A 20,871-nucleotide genomic window follows, 5' to 3' on the forward strand; every position below is an offset into this window, starting at 1 on the left:
ACTATTAACCAATTCTGTACCTTTTTTTATTTTATAACTGCCTGATTTTGACATTTGACACTTTTCACCGTGTCTTTCACCATGTCACTTTTCACCAGAAAAATGAATCAATAGTGATGGTAACTATGATGACCACGATAATTGCAGATGTAGTTACCATTCTGCCAGCCAAAAAACAAACTAAATAATATCAGTATTATTAAAAAAAATATATAGTCAATTTGAAATAGTGTTTGAGTCCTTTGAAAGGACTTAGGACTGTTAAAAATTATAAAAGGTTTAAACATGAAGACTGATCTTATGCCTCTCAGTTTCTTGAATATCATCCAAATTATATTTCTACAAAAGTAGCAAAAAAAATTAAGATTGCTACACAGCATGCTCAAGTTAAGTATGCTACTGAACAAGCCTACTGAGCACATGCCTAGGTGAGGAGAGGTCAGACGGCCCCTGGACCACAAAGATACACAAAACAACCACAAGGTTACTGTTACCCATAGTGTCTACAAAGAAATGCAAAATGAAAGAGAGAAAAAGACACTGATGCCCACAAAGAAACACAGAATGACCACAAACACATAAACACACCATAAAGACATAAAATGAACACAGAGATGCAAGGCCACCACAAAGAGATGCAAAGCGATGTAAAATGACCACAAAGAGATGTAAAACAGCTAAAATAGACAAAAAAAAAACCCACCAGAGATTCAAAAGAGACAAAATGACCACAGAGACGCAAGACAACCATAAAGAGATACAAAGAGATGCAAAACAATCACAGGAGACAGAAGTGGCCACAGATAGACATAAAACAACAGAAAAGAGATGCAAAATGACCAAAGAGAGACAAGGTGACCACAAAGAGATGAAAGATCTGTAAATGCATAGCCTTCACAAATGTAGTCAATTTGCATCTCTTCCAGCCCTATAAAGGAAGGGGTGGGGGGCTTTTACTTGTCTGCACACATAGGGGCCCATTTTCTCATGATGTGTGCTCCAACACAATAGTCTCGCCACAGCACTAATAAATGGGAGACCTCTTCCAGCTCGGCTTTCCTGCGTTATGAAATAGGAACAAACTAACAGGAGAGAGAGAGAGGGAGAGAGGGAGAGGGAGAGAGAGAGAGAGAGGGAGAGGGAGAGAGAGAGAGAGAGAGAGAGAGAGGGAGAGAGAGAGAGAGAGAGAGAGAGAGAGCATCCTCAGCTCCCATACGTTGGTCGCTCAGACTCTCTGAGGAGGCTGCGATGGAGACAGGATGAAACTGACGGAGTGTTTTTCACAGGAAAGTGCCTCTCGGGTGTTGGTACCTGGCGGCTTTCCGGGGTGTATCGGCACCAGAACCGTACGCTGTTTGAGAAAAAAGAGGGACTGTATTACCTTGTTGTCGACGCCTGAGGATTATGGACCACTAATGTAACGACCGACGGCGTAGCGGTTTGGATAACTGCCGGTGGACTCTCTCCTCTCTTTATTTACTACAGTTGACACATTTTAACGTGTTAGTGTTGGGGGTTTTATTGAATTTTTAAGCGCTCTTTCGACGTGAAGGATATTCCCGGCGGGTCATCTTTTGTTGTTGCTGGACATAGACGTGTAATGGGTGCACTAACCTGTGGACGGTTTCTCTCACAGTATGATACAATATTTTAACATAGCCGTTATTTTTTGTGTAACGCTCTATTGCGCATGCCTAGTGGTGGATACACAACGCTGCCCGACGCCACTTCTCTCCGTCCTGGCCGTGATGTAGGAGCAAAAGTAAGAGGGAGCGGAGGACTGAATAAAAATGCGTTGGCAAAGTGGCAGCGTGGCGACCAAAGGATTTGACCTGAGATCCTTCGCGAAATAGACTGTGCCCGAAACTGAAGAATGTCAGGGACACCAAATGCAGACGCTGAAGGAGTAGCCTCCAAAGTACAAGTGAAAAGGGAGATCAAGACAATCGTGGAGAATTTGGAAACCATCCTGGGAGACCTGAAGGATGTAGCCAAAGAGCTCAAAGAGGTAAATGAATGCACTAGTCTACCATGTGTTATGTTACAGTGTTTCTACAGGCTTGGTGTGAGGATGATCTTTTCTGATCATTCCTGTTTGAGGGGAGATGGGAGGCTGATGTCCACCTAATTGGGGCCTGGAAACGGTTTTGACAACACACACACACACACACACACACACACACACAAACACACAGACTGTGCTCCTCCCCCCTACCCACTAATGTATTTGATCATTATCTTCCATATGAAAGACATTTGGCAAAGGAGGATGTGGGGTGTGAAATGACAGGACAGCTCCTTCACCCTGACTCACAGGCTCTGATGAAAGTGAGAAAAATTTAATCACAATTAATATTTAATGGACAAGTTGGTTCAACCAGGAAGGCGCTTTTGCATTGCATTTCATCATCTTAATGCTGACTGTTGTTTGCTGTGAATTATCTCCTGCCAAATAATGGAGCAGTTGTCTTTTCACTTTTCATCTTTCGCAGTATCTCATGGTGTCTCTCTGTTTCTTTATCTTCATCTCTCTCTGTCGTTTGTTATCTTCCACCACATGTCTGTATTTATCGCAGCCACTCATCTTCATCCTTTCTTTATCTCTTGTTGTTTGCTTTCTTTCGTTTTCCTCTCGCTGCAAAGTCCTTGTTAAAGATCAAAACTCTCAGCAGTCTGATTGGTAATTCAAATCTCAGTGATGCCAAGACAGGGGTGCTGAATGAGAGTGGGGGTCTCTGAAGGATTCGGAGATTATATGAGGATATTTAATGTTTTTATTTACAGCAAGTTGTCCCAGGGCCAAGAATATCCAGAAGCACCTCTGTGCAGAGATTTTCACATTACAGTGCTTGTTTCAAATCAGTGTTTCCTCTAATGCCTATAATTGAAACCCTGCAGTCTTACCTGTTTTTATGTTTACATTCCTCTACTGGCCACCAGGCACTTCGTCTGCTGTGCCAAACAGCTCACCCTAACATGACAGGCTGTCATTCTAATAAAACCCTATTGCGTACAGCCTCTGGTTCCTACATTATGGATGGGTAGTCGACACAGCATCTGTCTCCTTCTGCCTCTCTGCTCCCCTTTTCGCAACTTGAGCTGAATTAGACTTCCTTTGTGTTTTTCAGCAGTTTACAATGTCTCACAGCAGGCGCCAGAGATAAATGAGAACAAGAAGGCATTGTAATCTATCTATTGTGATTTTTTTTGTGATGTGCCCTTTCTTTTTCTTTATTTCCTTCTTTCTTTTTCTTTTTTTGCTCGCAGGAAATTGTGTAGAGGATCAGTTATTCTGACACCACACACACTAAACACATACCTCGAGGGAGTGTTGCTATCAAAGCCAGTGTTTGGGGTATAATCCATTTGAAATGCAGTTATCTGTTATAACTCACAAACAGGGCTGGAGCCGAGCCTGGCTCTGAGGAGAGACCCTGCCCAGATGCTTGGCACAGCCAGTGAGGCTGCCTGGCCCACAGCAGGGTCTGCACACTGGGATACTGGTATTACCTCTGGTGTGTGTCCCAACAAATTATCCATTTAAAGACTGCATGGAGAGTTTAGCTCCATTGCCTTCTCTGCTCTAGCTTTATCTTTCTATTTATCTCTTCCTCTCAGTCACTCTTTCTTACTGTTTTTTTCTCTCCTCGTCACTCTCTCTTAATTTCTCTCTCAGCCTCTTCTCAAGCCACTGTTTTGGACATGCATTCAAACCCTTAGATGATAGCAATGGTGCTTTACAGTGGGCTGCTCTGAAATAAGCATTACTAATCCAGAAAATTAACACAAGTGCATTGTCATCACCGTAATTATTTTATGAATGCTCTAAAGGAAAATATATGAACTTTCCATTTCTGTTTTCAACAGTGTTTCATGTATAGGAAACTCTGGACTCAACTCATTTTATATTAGATTTTTTTTAGACTAACTGACTACTGGACCCTCAGTAATCAGCCAGCCAGTAATAAAATGTCCAAAACCGCACCACAGTTCTGGGCATCAATGCAATAATAACGCCACTAAGGGAAGTGAACCAGTAAGGAACTCTTCTCCAATGGGAATATTTTTTTGATAGACTTTTGGAAATGGCTGAAGAATATGTATCACTGTATTTCAGTTATTAATTCACAGCGGAGTTTAGCATGTTTATTTTGTTTGTTAAACTGCTTTTTTAAATTGAATTCCCCATGCTAACGATTCCTTGGGTTTATTATGTGTGCGTGCAATTTCAGTCCTTGCAGCTTCCATTATTGTCTCAGCACCGCACACATAAATGTATGGGAGAGTAACAGTGCAAGTGCTTACTGTAAGTGGACAAAATGTAATAAGCTCACAACCAGAGGCATTTCACTTAGTACTCTGTGGCACTAATTTCACTGTTTTGTTGTGTAATTTTTGTTTGCCTTATAGATTGGTGCATGTTGATTGGTGGATGTTAAATCAAACTCAGTTGAGCACCGTGAGCACTATGTATGTACCTCGTATGTTCGATGTAAAACCTCCACTTGTGCTGCTGCATCCTTACAACTATTTCCAGTATTGCCTTTACAGTGCACCAAATTTCTGCTGCAGCATTTCTTTAATATTTCCTTATGCAGGCTGTGAAAACAAATTTCCTCTTGGAGGACAAAGGAAGTATCTTTGGATCTAAATATCTACACAGGGTCCTAAGGCAAATATTATATTAATTTGTACTGCAATGAGCAGAGCGTTTCTGCCATTTCCTCTTTATTGCAATTTTGTTTATTGTCCCCCTTTGTATTGTATGATCTTACACTTTCACATTGCAAATCAATTCAAATGTTTAAATAGTCCTTTGTTTGGCCTTGTTCCTTTCCCAAAAAATATACAATGAGCTCTGCCACACTGCATTTCTTATGTCTCCTCTCCCACCATGGCACACTGTGTGCAATATTGCACCACTGCAACTGACAGTGTTTGCTCTTTTAGATTATGTTGCTTGCAGAATGGATTTCTGATGTGATTTTGCATGTCTTCTGTCATACCAGAGTTGCATGCTTGGAATTAATTCATGCCATGATGAATTTTTTCCCCTGCTGTTGCTCAGAAATAAGACATTCTTGTAGCATAAATGGATCTTTTCCTTCGTAGCATTTGTTTCAGTGTAATATTTATTTATACTCTCCCTGGCTGAGTTGTGCTTGGTTTTTTTGCAGTATTTTAAGGATTCTTCTCAATCTCTCATTTTCTCACTTCTAGCAGAATTTTAAAATCATTTGTGCAAATTTTTCCCAACAGGAGACTGGCAGTCTGCTGATTTTTCATATTTGTTAATTTCTATTTGTTACATTCCTGTGTGTGTCTTTGTTATGTGTAGACAATGTCTCTTTCATTCTTCTCTATTTTAAATGATCATTTTTGTGTCTGGGATATGGTTGGTACCGTTATTTCTCTCAGTTCTGATTCTGCATGGGATTGTTGTAGTATATCATTTAAGTCAGATTCTGGTAGGCTCATGGCTGATCCCATAAATTGTAGTGATATTTTTTTTCTCCCTGGCATGGTTGTCATAGTGACATCTTAATCAATTTTTAAACTAATAAATCAAAGTGTATCTTTAAATTTTAGGTAATATGTTTTCTAATAGATATAAAAACAGTAACTCCTTACAAGAGCAAAATTTTCATATTTTTTCTTACCCAGCTCCCATTTGGATCAGCATTATTATCCCAGTTAGCAGTGTCACAGTGTTGTTGTTTTTTTTTGCTGTGATTGTTATAGGTGATATTTCCTCCTCTTCTGCCACATTGTTTATTATTCCTGACCACAGCTGTCACAGTGAGACGTCTTCTTCTTGTCACCAGGTTGTTCATGAGATTGACACCCTGACTTGTGACCTGCAACTGGAGGAGGACGGACTGACAGACAGCTCTAAGACGGACACACTCAACTCCAGCTCGAGTTCCACCACCACCACTACCACTGCTTCCAGCCTAGAGAAGATGAAGCTCTTCCCTGATGACTGCATCTTCAAAATGCCTGCGCCCATCATCCCGGTCCCTGTCAACCCTCCTGCAGTACTGACTGTACTCAAGAAACCCCACCCGCCCCTACCACCACCAAGACTTACCCCGCAGAGAGCCGAGGATCACAACATTAAGAATCTGCCTCATCCAACATTAGTGTTATCAGGGAATATATCCAAGGCTAACGGATCTCTGTTGAGGAATGGCGGGCTTTTCCCATTGAGATCAAACAGGGATTTATTCTCCTCCACACCGTGTTTCATTTCTAGTGACAGTGGGATCCCGGAGTCTGGGCTTGTTCCTACATTGCCCAGACCCATGCCACTGCTCCATCATGAAAAGAACAAATGCCCCAAGGCGCCCGGCAGGGAGCCTCGTGAGAGGGAGCGTGTCCGTTTCAGTGAGAAGGTCCAGTACCACGGCTACTGCCCTGACTGTGACCTCCAATATGATGTAGACGACACAGAACTACACTTACAGGCTGAGCTGAATGACTTGAGGCTCAGTCCAGTGCATTGCTGCTCTTCCTCCTCCCCTCCTCCACCTCATGCTCTTCCTCATGATCTAACGTTGGAAAACGGCAGCCTCTCAGTCAGCCACAGTTTCCCGCCGACAGCAAACACTCTTCCACCTTGTGTGCCTCCTCACCCACCTTCCCTCAAGCCCCAGAAAACAATCCTACGCAAATCAACCACCACCACGGTTTGACACACAATCCCTTGTTCTGTCTAACTTAAACATTCTTGAATCATTCATAGTGTTTTCTACTTTAAGAGTGCTTTCTACTCCAGTTGAACTTTGGATTATCCAAACAGAGAGAGGAAAAGATGGGAAATAGGAAACAAAAGGATGGCTAAAGTGAATGGAATAGAGAGAAAGGCACCGCCATGGGCTCTAAGACATACACAGACAAACCAGGAAGAAGAGGTGAGTATTTGTGCATCTATGAGTGTGTTTGTCAGTAAGAGAAAACGAGGAAGAAAAAGAGCAGTTGCATGCACTGATGCACATCTGTGAGTCTGCATATATGTATTTCTTTATGTATATTTATGAGTGTATATATTTGTGGGTGGGTGCTGAGGTGAAGGTGTGCCGAGTGTGATGTATGTGTGCTGAGTGTGATGTTTGTAGGCAGTGAGCATTGACTGATAAATGTACAGGAAAAATTTCACAAAAGACTGCTGGCAACAATAAAACTAAATTCTATCTGTGTCTTTCTGGAAGCTCTTGGTACTAACGAGTCTCAAACTCAGGAAGTTCTTACAGAGAGGAGCTCTAATTAATTCATGTCCTTCTGGTTGAAACAAGAAAACCTGCTTCCCTCAGATTTCAACCAAAGCACTAAGATCCTCCTATACACTGACACCTAAGTAACTCTTTGTTACAAACACATGTATTACACATATACAGTACATGCGTACTGGCTGTTAAGGCTGTTACAGGAGACACAAATACATACAGGCAGGTAGCGGTATCTATACCTTTGCACAAGGCTCTGCAGATGAACAATTAGGGTTGTGAAATAGAAGAGTGACTTCATAGTTCCTCTTCCTTCATCACCTGTTGTGGGGGTGAAAATGAGAGGAGAGTAACTCAATGGGCTGGGGAAAAGAGGGAGAAGTGTTAGATGACAAAACTGATGGCTTCATAGTAAATTCTACTTGAAAAATCTTGTATTTTTTTCTAATATAGTTTGTCTGAAGAAGCTGATATGAACATGGCCATCACACACACACACACACACACATATGTGTCTATGTGTCTGTTTAGAGTTGGAAGCTTGGAGGTTAAGTCTGAGAAGTATGAATAGCACACACTGATGGCTCTAAACCGAATGCATGACCTCGCTGGCCTCACAATCTAAAATCAGCATCTGGATTAAGGATCAGTAGATATTCATACATGAGAAAAACGAGAAAGAGTGAGAGGATGGCAGGGTGAGGACACGGAGGGGGAGAGAATATGTGAGACAGAGAGAAAGAAAGAGACAGGGAAAAGAGAGTCTGTATGATGGAGGCAGGCAGAGAGAGAGATGGTGAAAGAGAAACTGTAATGCAGTGGAGGCTGATGGTGTTTTGGCTCTGTTGTGTTTGCTGCTATGTTTGAGCGAATGTGGATGCATGTTTGACCTCAATATGATTGCTCTCAGTGTACAACATTAACTGTATTTACCTAGTATTAATGGATCCTAATCAGTCTAGCAGCAGCATGCTCACACACACAGGCACACACACATACACACACATACACATTTGAATGGAGTACTGTGCTACAGAATGGAGTGCAGCCAGTATCATCAGTAGATGCAGCTCACAAGGATGTTTGCTACTCTAGTATGGCCTTACTAGCTAATGCATTTTTCAGTGAACTGAGGAATGTGACACAATTGACTTTGCGTTGTATGGTTAAGGGAACACACTTTTTTTTCCTTTTCCCTGTGAATGTTCCCTTTTTCTTCTAACTGTTAATTCTGAGGTCTTGCATAGTGTTTGGAGTTAAACATATATACCGACTTTTATACGTTATACGACGTTTACAAGCGCATCAGCGTCCTCGTCCCAACTTAAGTGTTTTTATTTTATTTAGTTTATTTTGTGTTTTTAACAGGTTAGATTACAATTTTGTTGACCAATCACCACAACACTGAATCGAAAAGACTACATATGTGCACAGGCTACAACTCAGAGATGAGATGCAAAGTTGTTTGAAAAGCTTTGACAACTATTGTTGATGTTTGTACATTTTCTGTGCTATTACACTGGCTGTCCAAATTTCCCTTTTCCAACCCATAATTGTGATTTTTATCACCTTTGACCATTGACATTGGTTGACATTACTGCAATGTTTATTAGGGCATGGTATTGTTCTAAATTTTTCAATACTACTGCTTATACAACACCTGGGTTTCAGTACCAATACCAAACAAACCTTTTTTGATAACGAAGACAGCATAAACATATGTATTTTGCCAGAAAACACTTCATACCAGTGTTAAATAATGTCTAACAATGTCGGTTTTCTGTACCAGGACATATTTCAATGCTTGGTGTTACAGATGCATTTTCATTGGTACCTTAAAAGCACACAAGTTTGATTCTCAGCCCTATTTGTAATGGATATTTTTGTACTTTAACAAAATATGTTATTAAGTCATAGCCTACGAATATAAATGTGCTTTCAAAATGTATTTTAAATCATACATAGGTCTTTTTTTTTAAATGAATCCATTCAAACACTTAACAACTGCCCCATTTTTGTGGCGGGGATGCATTGATGGAAGGCTACTAATGTGCATGCCTTATTGGCACCCACAGTGTGAAGTGGGAGAAACACTTGTATTAGTTGCCCAAGTCTAGTTTCAAAAATTGGTCCATCATGTTTTGATCCATTGTTCTCTGTTAAATACAGCCTTAACTTTTGTCTGATTGCTCCTGAAACACAGAAAGCTCTGCTCCTCTGGCCATGGTTGTAGGAGTTTTTCACTGTTTTTAAAATGGCTATCTGAGCTCCAGTGCTCCAGGCTTGAGGATGAAGTTGTAATGGGCAAGGAGGAGGTGGATCTTCACCGCCTCCGTCATGAGTCAGGACTGACTCAACTGCACTGACCTACTCCCTACAGCTCACAGCTCCAGTTCATAGCCCACCTCTCTCTCTTTTCCTCTCTCTCTCCCTCCCTGACTCTCTCTCTCTCACTCTTTCTTGATTTCTTTCTTCCTCTCCCCTTGGATGATACTTCACTCCCACTCGGCAGCAGCTGTATGCATAACAATCTCTTCTGTGCACATGTATCTCTATACATGTGGGTGGGGTAACTATTATTAAAACATATCACATACTTCTTACAGCAAACACCTTTGGTAGCATTTCCATTTATATGTTTAATCAATCATTCCCTGACTTTTTCTTCCCAGAGCTGTAGCAGACTCTGCATTCCTCACTTCTTACCTTTGGATTACAAATGACCTTCTAGCATTGAAAAAACTGTACTCCTGGATGCTAATGAATTATTGTGTGCTGTTGCTCCTCCATTTGAGAGGTTGCGTGCTTTTGATTTCAACCCCACATTCTGCTAACGTCACCAGTGCAACACCTCATTTAATCAAGTAAATGAGTGAACCTGCTGCTTCCATAATTAATTCAAAATCTCATAGAGCTGATTTGATAGATTGTTACAACTACATTTGTAAATATAAACCTGTACCACTGATTTGTTGTCCTATAACACAATAGTTGTGTGTGCCTATACAGTAGTGCGTCTCCTGACTGTATTGTCCTCATCCCATTTCCCAACCTGGCAAGTGCACAGTGTGCAATTACACTCAATAAATGTGTCAGAGTGAGACACATTTTGCCAATGAATATTAATTAGCTGTTGTTTTTCTGTCTGATTGTTAGTGGTAATAGTCTGCCAGGAGACACAGTTGTCTGTTTGCTCATCCCCATTCTGCATGCATCATTTACTTGGATTTTTGTTTCCCTCAATCAACTACATTTCATTATGATCACTGAAAATAAAAATTTTATGAGGAAAGCATTAAACAAAATGAAAGCTAAATAATTGTGGTATTGCATGCCAGATGCATTACATCTGTAACGGAGATACTGTATGCAAAGTTCACTAGAATACAAAATAGACATGACCTACATTGCCAAACATCAGAGCATTCAAAAGTAAATCTGGTGCACATTAGGCATGGATACCAGCTTGTCTTGGTGCTTATATCTGTGACTCAGACAAAGTTATGATGAAAGTGAGTTTGTGTGTGTCTGTGTGTGTGTGTTTGTGTATTGTTCAAGGTATACATCTGCATGTGTTTAAAGGTGCATAAGAGTGCAAAAAGGCATGCATGAGTACATGCAACCATGTGTGTGAGAAGAGTCAAAGGGCGTGAGATGGCTCAGTGCAATTTAGAAAGCTTTGGTGGTGAAGCAAACTTAATCTGAGGATTTCACGCTCCTTTGGAGATTGTTAAAAGTTAGAAGCATCAGCTGCACCTTACTCAGAGAAGGTAAACAATATCTCAACAACAGGATCGGATTTGTAAAAGCCACAATGACCCAGATGGGGTCCTCTGCTCAATGAACCACTCCAGACTTGACTAAGAAAAACTGAAAAAAAAATCACAGCTATTGAAGGAGAGACATGAAGCCTTCCCTTTTGTCTTTTAACAAAATGGAAGGTTTTTTTTTTAATCCATAGAGAAAATGTGCCCGACAGTTCAGTACTATTAACTGACTTGTGTATGTGCCTGGATGCTTGTGTGTGAGGAATGGGCATACCTTGGTATATTTTCATTTTCCTCTGTGAAAAGCGACTGTTGGTGCAGTGACTACTCTGTCAAGTGGTTCTCCGCTGTGCAGTCAGATTTTCACACTAATGTGTTTCCCCTTTTTCCTCTGCAGGGCCCATTGAGATACTTCAGATGCGAGTGGGAGGGAGGCTTGTCTCATACACTGATTGACCCAGGTTGATCAGGGACGGAGGAGCTGCAGCTGAGGCCAAGCATCAACCTTATATAAAGTGCTAATGGCTCTCAATCAACTGGAGACAGGATCTTCTAGACAAATTCATACTTTGACTTTTGAGCACTAAACAACCACCTGGCACATGTTACTGTGAAACTGAAGAAACAGCGAGGGCAGTCACTGTATATCTGGCATACAGGTAGATGAATTTATAGTTGTGGAGGGAATATTTTTGTTACTTAAAAATTGTTGAATTAAAGATCAGAATGCTGCTGAAACCCTATGATCAAAAGTGAAGAGGCAAGTTTAGATGAAGAAGTACAAGATGGGGTGAAATGATGTCAGCCACTATGTGATTCATGTCGACACAGACTTCTTCTCTGTGCATACTCAGATGGAAATCAATAGCTCCACTCAACCGATGGAATTTGCCTTTTAAGAATTGTAATTGTTTGTGTCTTGAGAGTCTGACAGATCTGCCTGTGAGCAAAACACTGCTCTGCTGGACTGCAGATAAGGAGAAAATGATATTCTGTCAGTGTGTGCCATACACAAAATCACATTTTGGAAAGAAATGAATGATGACGTGGTCACTGATCTGTGTCCAGACATTATGTTCATTACATCAGAATCTATGTGCTCAATTGGTGCCATGCAAGCTATGTTTTTTTTCCACGATAACATGCAGAAATACAGAACATTGTGGCATAGTTACAGCTTTAAAGGATCCTTGAAGAAGTAATAATTTGCATCAAATTTTCTTTGTATACAAATGTACATGTACATGTTTGATATCTATATATTTCAGGCATTTTTCTACAGAGACTTTAACATTTAAAGAGATGATATTTTTTGATATTGTTGTGTTGGATGAATGAGAGGTATTTTGACGAAAGCTGACATTCCCTCAAGGTACATGTTTTTCAGCAGAGCATAGCAGGATGAGTTATTTATATATAGCACCAGAATAGAGTTTGTATGGTTGAAAAACAAGTGCTTCAGGATTATCACTTCAAGAAACTTAACAGAACGGGCTATATCATGAGAAAGAAAATGTAAGGTGGAGAAGATGAATGGCATAAACCAAATACCTAGTTGTGCTTTATCAGACAGGAGGCATGAAGGACTGAATGAATGCATGACTGACTCTTCACTTTGTCCTGCCATCACTGTGTATTTCTATGCATTTCTGTGGAGAGGCTGTCTGTTGGTGGGTCCAACATGCAGGGTGCTCTGCTCTGCATAATACAGAGCTCAGAAGTATTTCCCTCTCATTTCCTCATATGATGTCCATCAGGTTAATTCTGCAGTCACTATAAACCTGATAAATTTCCTGGGTATTATCATGCTGCTTAGGCCAATGAGGCATTGGTAATTAAATAATACTACTAAAAGTTTATTTATACAGCACTTATCAAAACCAGAGAATACAGAGTGTTTTATAAGGACAAAATGAAAAATAGAGAAACAGAGAACAAAAAGGAAGAATATACTAATATGTATATATAGAGGTCATTTTCAGAAGCCATTTTGGATCAATAAAAGGGTGAAAAAAAATCTTTGATACACACAGCCTCTCTCCACATTCAGACTGGAGACACCACACTTGTAAACTCCACCTCTTTGTTCTCACTGGATACAGAGATCGAATTCATGAGCAAACCAGATCAATCAAGAATCAGTTTTAAAGATGATTGGAACAAAAAGCTGTCAGTGATAATTTATTGTGTGTCCAAAAACTGTTAGAAAAAAAACTTGTGAGAAGTAAACACTTTGCACTTAATGTCTGTGTGTCTGTGTGTCTTTTATGGACTAAACAATAATTCAACTACAGAGAGTGCTGATTTTATGTCTGTACTTTTTATTATAAACTGTGCTCTTTCATAATATCAAAACTCTGTGAACTGGGAGCCAAATAGAGGAAATTAAACCGACTGCAAGCACATCACACTTAATCAAAGCTACCAAAAAGCGGTGCGAGCAAACCATTCAGAAAGAAAAATACATTAAATGGCATCAGCAGCTACATCATTTAATTGAAGATTAGGGTGATGAGATAGCAGGCTGCTGGTGATAAGGCCATCGTCTGTCTCCAGAAGATATTCTAATAAATTCATAGTGGCTTGTCACGGTCATACACACTATAACACAGTCCACAGCCAGCAGTTCAGGGTGGAGGATGTGGTTGCAGCAACGAGGCAGAATGTCACAAGTTCAAGTCCATGAACTGGAAAAATCACAGCTCGAGTGCACGTGTTACTTGCTGCCTTGGTGCCCTTGAGTAAGGCACTCAGCCCCAAAGACGACAGTGGTTCTACTGTGCAGCTCTTTGTAGCATATGTGAATGACATATGCTTTATTTGCATATGTCATTTATCTGCATTTATGCCAATGTGCAATTTTACCAAAGCAGAAGAAATGGGCATGAAGAGACATATCAATAACACAACTAATGTATTACTAATGAGCTGTGGACTCATAAAACATGTAAATCCTCCATCCCTTCCTAACTACCAGAACAACCTTAACTGTGAAGTTCTTTTGTTGGCCGACAAAATTTAGTTCATGCTGGACATGAGGAGTGGCTGTCTAATTGTCTCTAAACTTTCCTACCATAGCAGATCCACACTAACTACTACTATATTATTTTTATGACAGCTACAGTTCCAGTTACTCTGAAGGTGAACATTTTACATGTAAAAAGTGATCGTCTTGTAAAATATCATGCATGCTTAGGTTAAACTATTGTTTTTTGTTTTGGTTTTTTTGGACCAGCTGCAGCATTTAAATGTTACTTACGTGTTAATACATCACTGATATAATGTACCACTGCACTTGCTTTATGCATTTTACTGTGTTCTGTGTTTCACCTGGATTCAAGGCATATTTCCCTTTGGGACAAGATGTTGCTGTCATATCTTTTGTACAGTACAATGAGTAAAATCATGAATGCAGGACTTGTAAATGAGTATTTTTACACTGAGGTATTGCCAGTTATTTTCATGATTGACTTATCAGCCAATTTTGTTTAATTAAGTGAGACAAAGAAAAGCACATTTGAGAGGCTGGAACCAGAGCAGGAGTCTTCCTTCAGTCGACTAATCAATTTACTTTCAGCTTTACAAATATTACTCCAGGAAAAAAAATCCCACCGCAAAAATAGACCAGATCTACATTATTTATGTATGTGGCAAATTATACGTGCTTGTGAAAACCGCAATAGCTGGACTACATTAACCAAGAGAAGACTGATTAAAACACAGTTTCAGTTTTCTGAAAGCTTTATTTTGTTTGTGAAACCAGAAAAAAAGCTATTTCTATTTTTGCCCCAACCACACCTCGCTGGAACTGGTCTAGATAAAAAAGAAAGAAAGAAAGAAAGAAAGAAAGAAAAAAAACCCCACTAAAGCTAGATTTGTCATATTTACACCACATTAACACTGAGAAACTACAAGCTGTTTAAAACTGTTTCATATTTGTGAAAAGACAAAAAGTTGCTATTTCACAGTTTTTCCCCAACCAGACCACATTGTGCCAGGTCGAGATCTAAAAACACTAGGCTACTTAATCTTGTTATAGATTAACAAAGTGTGTAAAGTACAGTTCCACATTTGTGAAACATTTATTCTATGTCAATAAGGCCACTTAACTGCTTTTTCCCCCCCTATCAGACCACATTTTGCACCAGGTCTATATCTAAAACTAATATACTTAGACTTGCCAAATCTGGACCACATTAACCCAGTGAAACTAAAGCCTGTTTCAAAGACACTTTCAGATTTGAGCAACCGAGGCAGCCATACTCCATCCGCGCAGGTTCAGCAGCAGCGGCCGGTGGCAGCGACCCACATGCCGCATTTCCAAGTGCGAAGACGTGGTGCGCTTGTTTTAAGTTACCGCTCATCCGCATGCGGAGCGTCTCACAGGGACGGGAGCAAGGCTGCACCGATGATGACGATCCCTCCCGGTCAAGCTCGCCGGGTACAGAATAACAGGTGCCCTCCCCGCCGGTCACATGACAGGGAAGAAACGAAGGAAAAAAAAAAAAAAAGACAGAAGGAAGAGAGATAAACGTAAAAGATAAACAACGGGGGGAATACCAGCCTGACAGAAGGAGGCAGCTTCGCCGGAAGGTATTATGTGGGAACACTTAGCTAGTTAGCTGAATGCTATCACAGTCTGTGGGGTTCACTCTCTGCCAGCGTGCCGCTCTGTTAGCTGGACATTGTGTGTGCGTGTGTGGAGTGGACGTGCTGTCGCCGTATCCCGAGATAAATCCCCTCAAAGTGCTGATGTGTCAGAAGCTTGTGACCTGACCAGTCCGCTTGAGCCTGAATCATTCGTCCGAAACACGATTAGCTCGCAGAGAGGTGGGGGGAAAAAAACAAAAAAAAAAAAACAGCTCATATCTGTGACATGTCAGCTTCTTGTGTCTGAAAACAGATACCCATCGTTTCCACTCGGGCTGGTGGAGTCATTTGCAGTTCAAGCCGTGGATGTAACTTGTGAGAATAAGTGTGTAATACGCCTGCAACCGCTGTCCCCCCCCCCCTCCAGCCTTTCGTGTGGACAGGCAGAGAGAGACAAAAGAAGATGGAGATATGATAAGTTGGGAGCTCCAGATGCGACGGGAAGACAGGGGTGGCCGGCAGCTGGATATGAGAAAAACACGTAAGTTAAAAAAAAATTAAAAAAAATTGTTGTTTGAGACTATTTCGTCCAATAAAAAAAACAAAGTAATGAGGATAATAAAGTGGCATCTGAAGTTACCGGCCCTACTTTAACCTGAATACTTCCTTCTTAACAGATTACAATTGGATTAGTTGTTTAGACGGTTTGAGCCCGAGTTTACAGTTGGACATGTGATTACAGAGCGACTAACCCAACAGTTTCTCACAGTTGTGTAAGTCATCCTTTTTAAGTTGGTCTACATTTGCACTGGGTCAAGGCTTTTTTTTTTTCCCCAGTATTTCCTCTGTACGATACCACATTGATTTGGCAACACAGTCTCTGAGATAATGTCTGCGCATTTGTTCTGGGACATGTCAAATGGAAGTAAAAGAACAGCATTTACACTGCCAGGATGGCTCAGTGGGGAGGAGACCAGAGGATGTAGGTTTAAGTCTGTTTGGCAAGCATCTGCTCCCTCTAATGAATTCTTTTTTCCTTCTTTTTTTGTTGTAGCTGACCCTCTGCTTTGTCTTCCTTTTAACAAGAGTAGAGCAAAAAAAACCACATTCTCATTATTGCTAAATTACCATGTCAATAAACCGTGTACATCATGTAGCACTGAGAGCAAAGAGCAACCAACTTCAAGCAGAGGATGCAACGAGAAAGCAAAATCTGCTGGAGCACTGACTTGCTTGAAAGAATCTATTTAACCTTGGGGATGACCTCTGTCTTTACGATGTTCTTTAGGTAAATAAAGAATCCTCTAAGGAAAAGGAGAAGGGGAGAAGATGAAGCTGAACGAACGCAGCGTGGCGCACTATGCCACCTGTGACTCACCGCCAGACAAGACGGGCTTCCTGTTCAAAAAGGGTGAGCGCAACACGGCTTATCACCGGCGCTGGTTCGTCCTGAAAGGTAACATGCTCTTCTACTTTGAGGAGCGCGACAGCCGAGAGCCCATCGGTGTCATCGTCCTTGAGGGATGCACCGTGGAGCTGTGCGAGTCAGCCGAGGAGTTCGCCTTCGCCATCAAGTTTGACTGTGCCAAAGCACGGGTGTACAAGATGGCTGCTGACAGCCAAGCAGCCATGGAGTCATGGGTGAAAGCGCTGTCCAGGGCCAGCTTCGACTACATGAGGCTGGTGGTGAAGGAGCTGGAGAGGCAGCTGGAGGAGATCCAGGAGGTTGCAGGAGGTGGCTGTGTCGGGGCTGGAGTTGGAGGCTTGCAGGCCAGGCCTAAGTCCTCCAGGCGAAACCAGGTGGCACGGTCCAGGTCTGGAGCATCCTCTTCTTCATCATCTTTATCTTCCTTATCATCATCATCATCAAGTGCCCCTACCATGTCAGCCCCCTTCTCTGCTCAAAAGGGCGTCCAGGATGAGGTGCTGCTCATCTCTGGATGTTCCAAGGAGAACGGCGTGGCATGGAGTAAACCACCAGTTGCCTTCGATAACGGTTTTGTTGAGGGAGCATCTTCTTGCGTGGCCTGGGAAGGCAGTGGAGACTCTGGGAGTAGCAACGTGATTGGTTCTGGAGCTGATGGGGTGAGGGCTCCTCCAGTGCCGCCCAGGAGAAGAGGAGCATCTCTGGAAAGCCCCGTCTCCCCTGGCACTGGCTGCTTCTCCAAACTCCATGACTGGTACGGCAGAGAGGTGGAAGAACTGAGAATGCAGTGGCTGCAGAGCCAGTAAACTGATGGAAAATGATCATTTCTTTTTCCACAGTTCCATCATTCCTTTTTGAACATCCTAAAAATGTTAACACCCTTCTGATCCCAACAGAAAGGGGGAAATTGCAGTCTTACCACCAATCAAAAAAGACAAAATTTGAGATTGATTCTAGATCTTGTCTGGCACAGGGGGATCAATCCGTCTTAAAGAATAACACTATCCATTGTACAATCCAATAAAATTTAAAATACAAAATATGCTCTTTTATGCAGTTTTGCTCAACGTGAGTACAGTATTTAAAATAATCAAATGTTCTTCCAAGATGCAAAGAGTTCGACCTTGTAGTAGATAAATATTCCTTTCTTTTATTATATTGCCACTGCTCACGATTTCTTCTGCCCTTCTAGCTTCCAAACGTACTTATGCAGTGTTTCCTTTAAAGCTTGATTTGAACCCAGATCTAAAAACATGTTGAACAGTTGGTGATATTTTTACAATCTAATGGCACCAGGACAATTCGCATCTAAAATCGTAATTTTGAGTTTCCTGCAACTTTGAACCACTTTAACACTAAGATCATTTTAATAAACCAACTTACAAAAAAATGAGGATAGTCTCGAAGTAAGAAATGGTGTTGGGGAAAACTAGTCCAGATTCTCCTGCCTACTCCCACCGGGGCATATCTCGCCCCAGAGGCCTTGTGGTTGCTAATGTCAGAACATCCTCTCGACAGTCACTGGGGACCGTGGTGGGAGCTGGATGTCTTGCTCAGAGCAACACACCCCGGTATTTTTAGCCCTTGTTAGCCAGCAGCCAGATGATGCTGTTTCATAAGAGTGCTTGTCACTTAGTTCTCTTTTGACTCTCTTTATCCTTGAACTTACAGGACTTAACACTTGTCTTCATAATTCTCTAATAACTTCATGTTTACAATCAAAATTCTCTTAATTTTATGCAACTGTTGGGTTTGTTTGCTTCAACCTATTAACCTGAATCTTACTGAATGAGTTAGACTGTTAGAGGCCTATACTGTACATGAACATCTAACCTCTTGGTTTGTATCCAAATATTTACTGTTCCATGATGGAAATTAACACCAGCAGTCTGCAAAATGGGCCTTTAAAATTATTCCTCATACAGTATTGCTATATTCAATCACATAGCTGTTTACATTTTTGTTTTATAGGTGCCTTATTTTACCTTTATAATGTCATTGCACTAGTAACCATTACCATAGGACCACAATGATGGGAGGGTTTGACTTTTGACTTTTTCCACTGTACTTCTGTTTTTTTTTTTTTTTTCTTTTCTTGCCAAAGGCTCATCTCTGTGCAATCACTTTTTGACAATGGCTCAGTTCCTTCAGTCTGCATCAATGCACAGCATTACCGTTATACTCTTGGCTTGTGCAGAAATGACAACGTGGGAAGGAGTGGTACAGTGTGGTTTGTATCTCTTGAAAACAGCAATATCAAAGCAGCATCCTTCTAGTATGTATTGTCTAAAATTACACTTGTATTATTGCCAGTTCTATCAATTCCAGAAGTCTATTACTGTAATCACAGATGACAATAGTCTGTTTCTTTTACAATAATATTTAAAGGAATTTGTGAATGTGTCAAAAGAACCATATAAATGATAGTAGTAGCTATCATTATTCAAGAGTGCCAAATGAGGAATGCAACCTTAATGCACAATAAGCAATTTGTCAATTTCTTTCCATTAACTCTTATGATTTTAGTAACAATTTTCGATGTTATAGTACATAATATGAGTATTATATTGAATAATCAATAATATGTAAAACATTGTCCTGATATGGTACCCTGAAAGATGTTTGTTGGTAAAGCATTCGCTATAAACCACTCAATAAACTGTGTTAATGTTATGTTGTGAACATTTTATTTTTCTGTGATGAAGTTTATGTCATTACATTAATGTTACTTATAGGAAAGGCAGTTGGCTAGTACAGTGTGGTGGGTCCTTTGGGATCATGCAGGGGCCTTGGCTGGCCACATGAAACCTCACACATTGTTGGTGCTGTTCAACCTGTCTCTCACTAGGTGTCGCTGTGCAACAACTTAAGGTTGTAGTCTGGACCCCTTAACATCAAGAAGACAAGTGACTGGACTACACCTGGTGGGACAGTTGAATTGGATTATTAGTCTAGAGACAGAAAACAAGCAAAGGTCTGGCTCTCCAGAGGTGAAAAAATATACATTTTCAAAAGTGAACCTGCTTAGATTGTGTGCTTTAAGCTTCCCTGTTTTTCTCACATATACTATATTAGTATTCATAGAGACAAATTCAAAATATTGTTACTTATTCATATTATTTCCTATTCTGGTTGATGCTATGACTATGATGACATGGTATCATATTACTTTTAGATATAATATACTTTGCTGCTGCTAATCACATCACTATCACACTTCACTTGAGACAGTACTGCACTATTAGTTTCTCTGGGGATTAATTCGTTTATCTTTTCTTGTATGTAGTAAGCACTTAATAAAACGTTTTTTCATCAATGGGAAGATCAGGAACACAGAAGATAAATGTGACGTTTTAGTCATCTCCTTGCACTATAGGTCAGTGTGGTGTATAGAGTTGCACAATGATAAACCACTTGACTTTAAGTTGATAGAAATGCTCTTTTTTAATCCACGGTTGTACTGATGTGTTTCGATCAGTTTAAGGAATTGATGTAACCAGATTTTAGACTGCATGATACGAATGAGTTGGCACTGACAGATACTCACAGTTCACAGCCACAGAACCAAATGTACAGATTGAAAAGGCTTGATGATAGAGTCTGCACAGTTTCTGCATCCTGCCAAACTGTACTTGTCCACAGGACAACCAGCTGGAGATAACGCAAAACTTCCTGTCTGGTAATTTCAACATAAAAGTGTCAGTGTTAAAAGTATACCCGTACACTGAAAAGTATTATAATATAACAGCTTTGTCGTAATATCTATTTTTATGAAACTCATAATGTTCAATTTTTGGTGACATTGTTACAAAAGTATTTATTAGTGAATATAATGCAGTTGACTATAACACAACCACTATGA

The 20,871-nt window shown here is 40.7% G+C and overlaps 2 protein-coding genes across 3 annotated transcripts; both read left to right on the plus strand.

Moving 5' to 3' along the window:
- Positions 1-1,728: 1,728 nt before the first annotated feature.
- Positions 1,729-11,529, plus strand: prr16 (proline rich 16). Of its 2 annotated transcripts, XR_011691643.1 has the most exons (4): positions 1,729-2,008; positions 5,826-6,689; positions 6,803-6,914; positions 11,391-11,529. XR_011691643.1 is itself a non-coding variant. In XM_071483308.1 (2 exons), the coding sequence occupies exons 1-2, from the start codon at positions 1,874-1,876 to the stop codon at positions 6,693-6,695; spliced, it is 1,005 nt and encodes a 334-aa protein (XP_071339409.1). In that variant the 5' UTR covers positions 1,729-1,873; the 3' UTR covers positions 6,696-6,831. The 2 variants fall into 2 exon arrangements, 1 of the variants encoding a protein (XP_071339409.1); XM_071483308.1 differs by lacking the exon at positions 11,391-11,529 and having other exon boundaries at positions 5,826-6,831.
- Positions 11,530-15,476: 3,947 nt separating this feature from the next.
- pheta1 (PH domain containing endocytic trafficking adaptor 1) lies at positions 15,477-19,682 on the plus strand. Its single transcript, XM_071483309.1, has 3 exons — positions 15,477-15,586; positions 16,011-16,124; positions 16,872-19,682. The coding sequence occupies exon 3, from the start codon at positions 16,913-16,915 to the stop codon at positions 17,813-17,815; it is 903 nt and encodes a 300-aa protein (XP_071339410.1). The 5' UTR covers positions 15,477-15,586; positions 16,011-16,124; positions 16,872-16,912; the 3' UTR covers positions 17,816-19,682.
- Positions 19,683-20,871: the final 1,189 nt, after the last annotated feature.

This window comes from Trachinotus anak, unplaced genomic scaffold (assembly GCF_046630095.1).
Source record: "Trachinotus anak isolate AG129_WGS33_773 ecotype Australia unplaced genomic scaffold, CSIRO_AGI_Tana_v1 ptg000008l, whole genome shotgun sequence".
Lineage (NCBI taxonomy): Eukaryota > Metazoa > Chordata > Actinopteri > Carangiformes > Carangidae > Trachinotus > Trachinotus anak.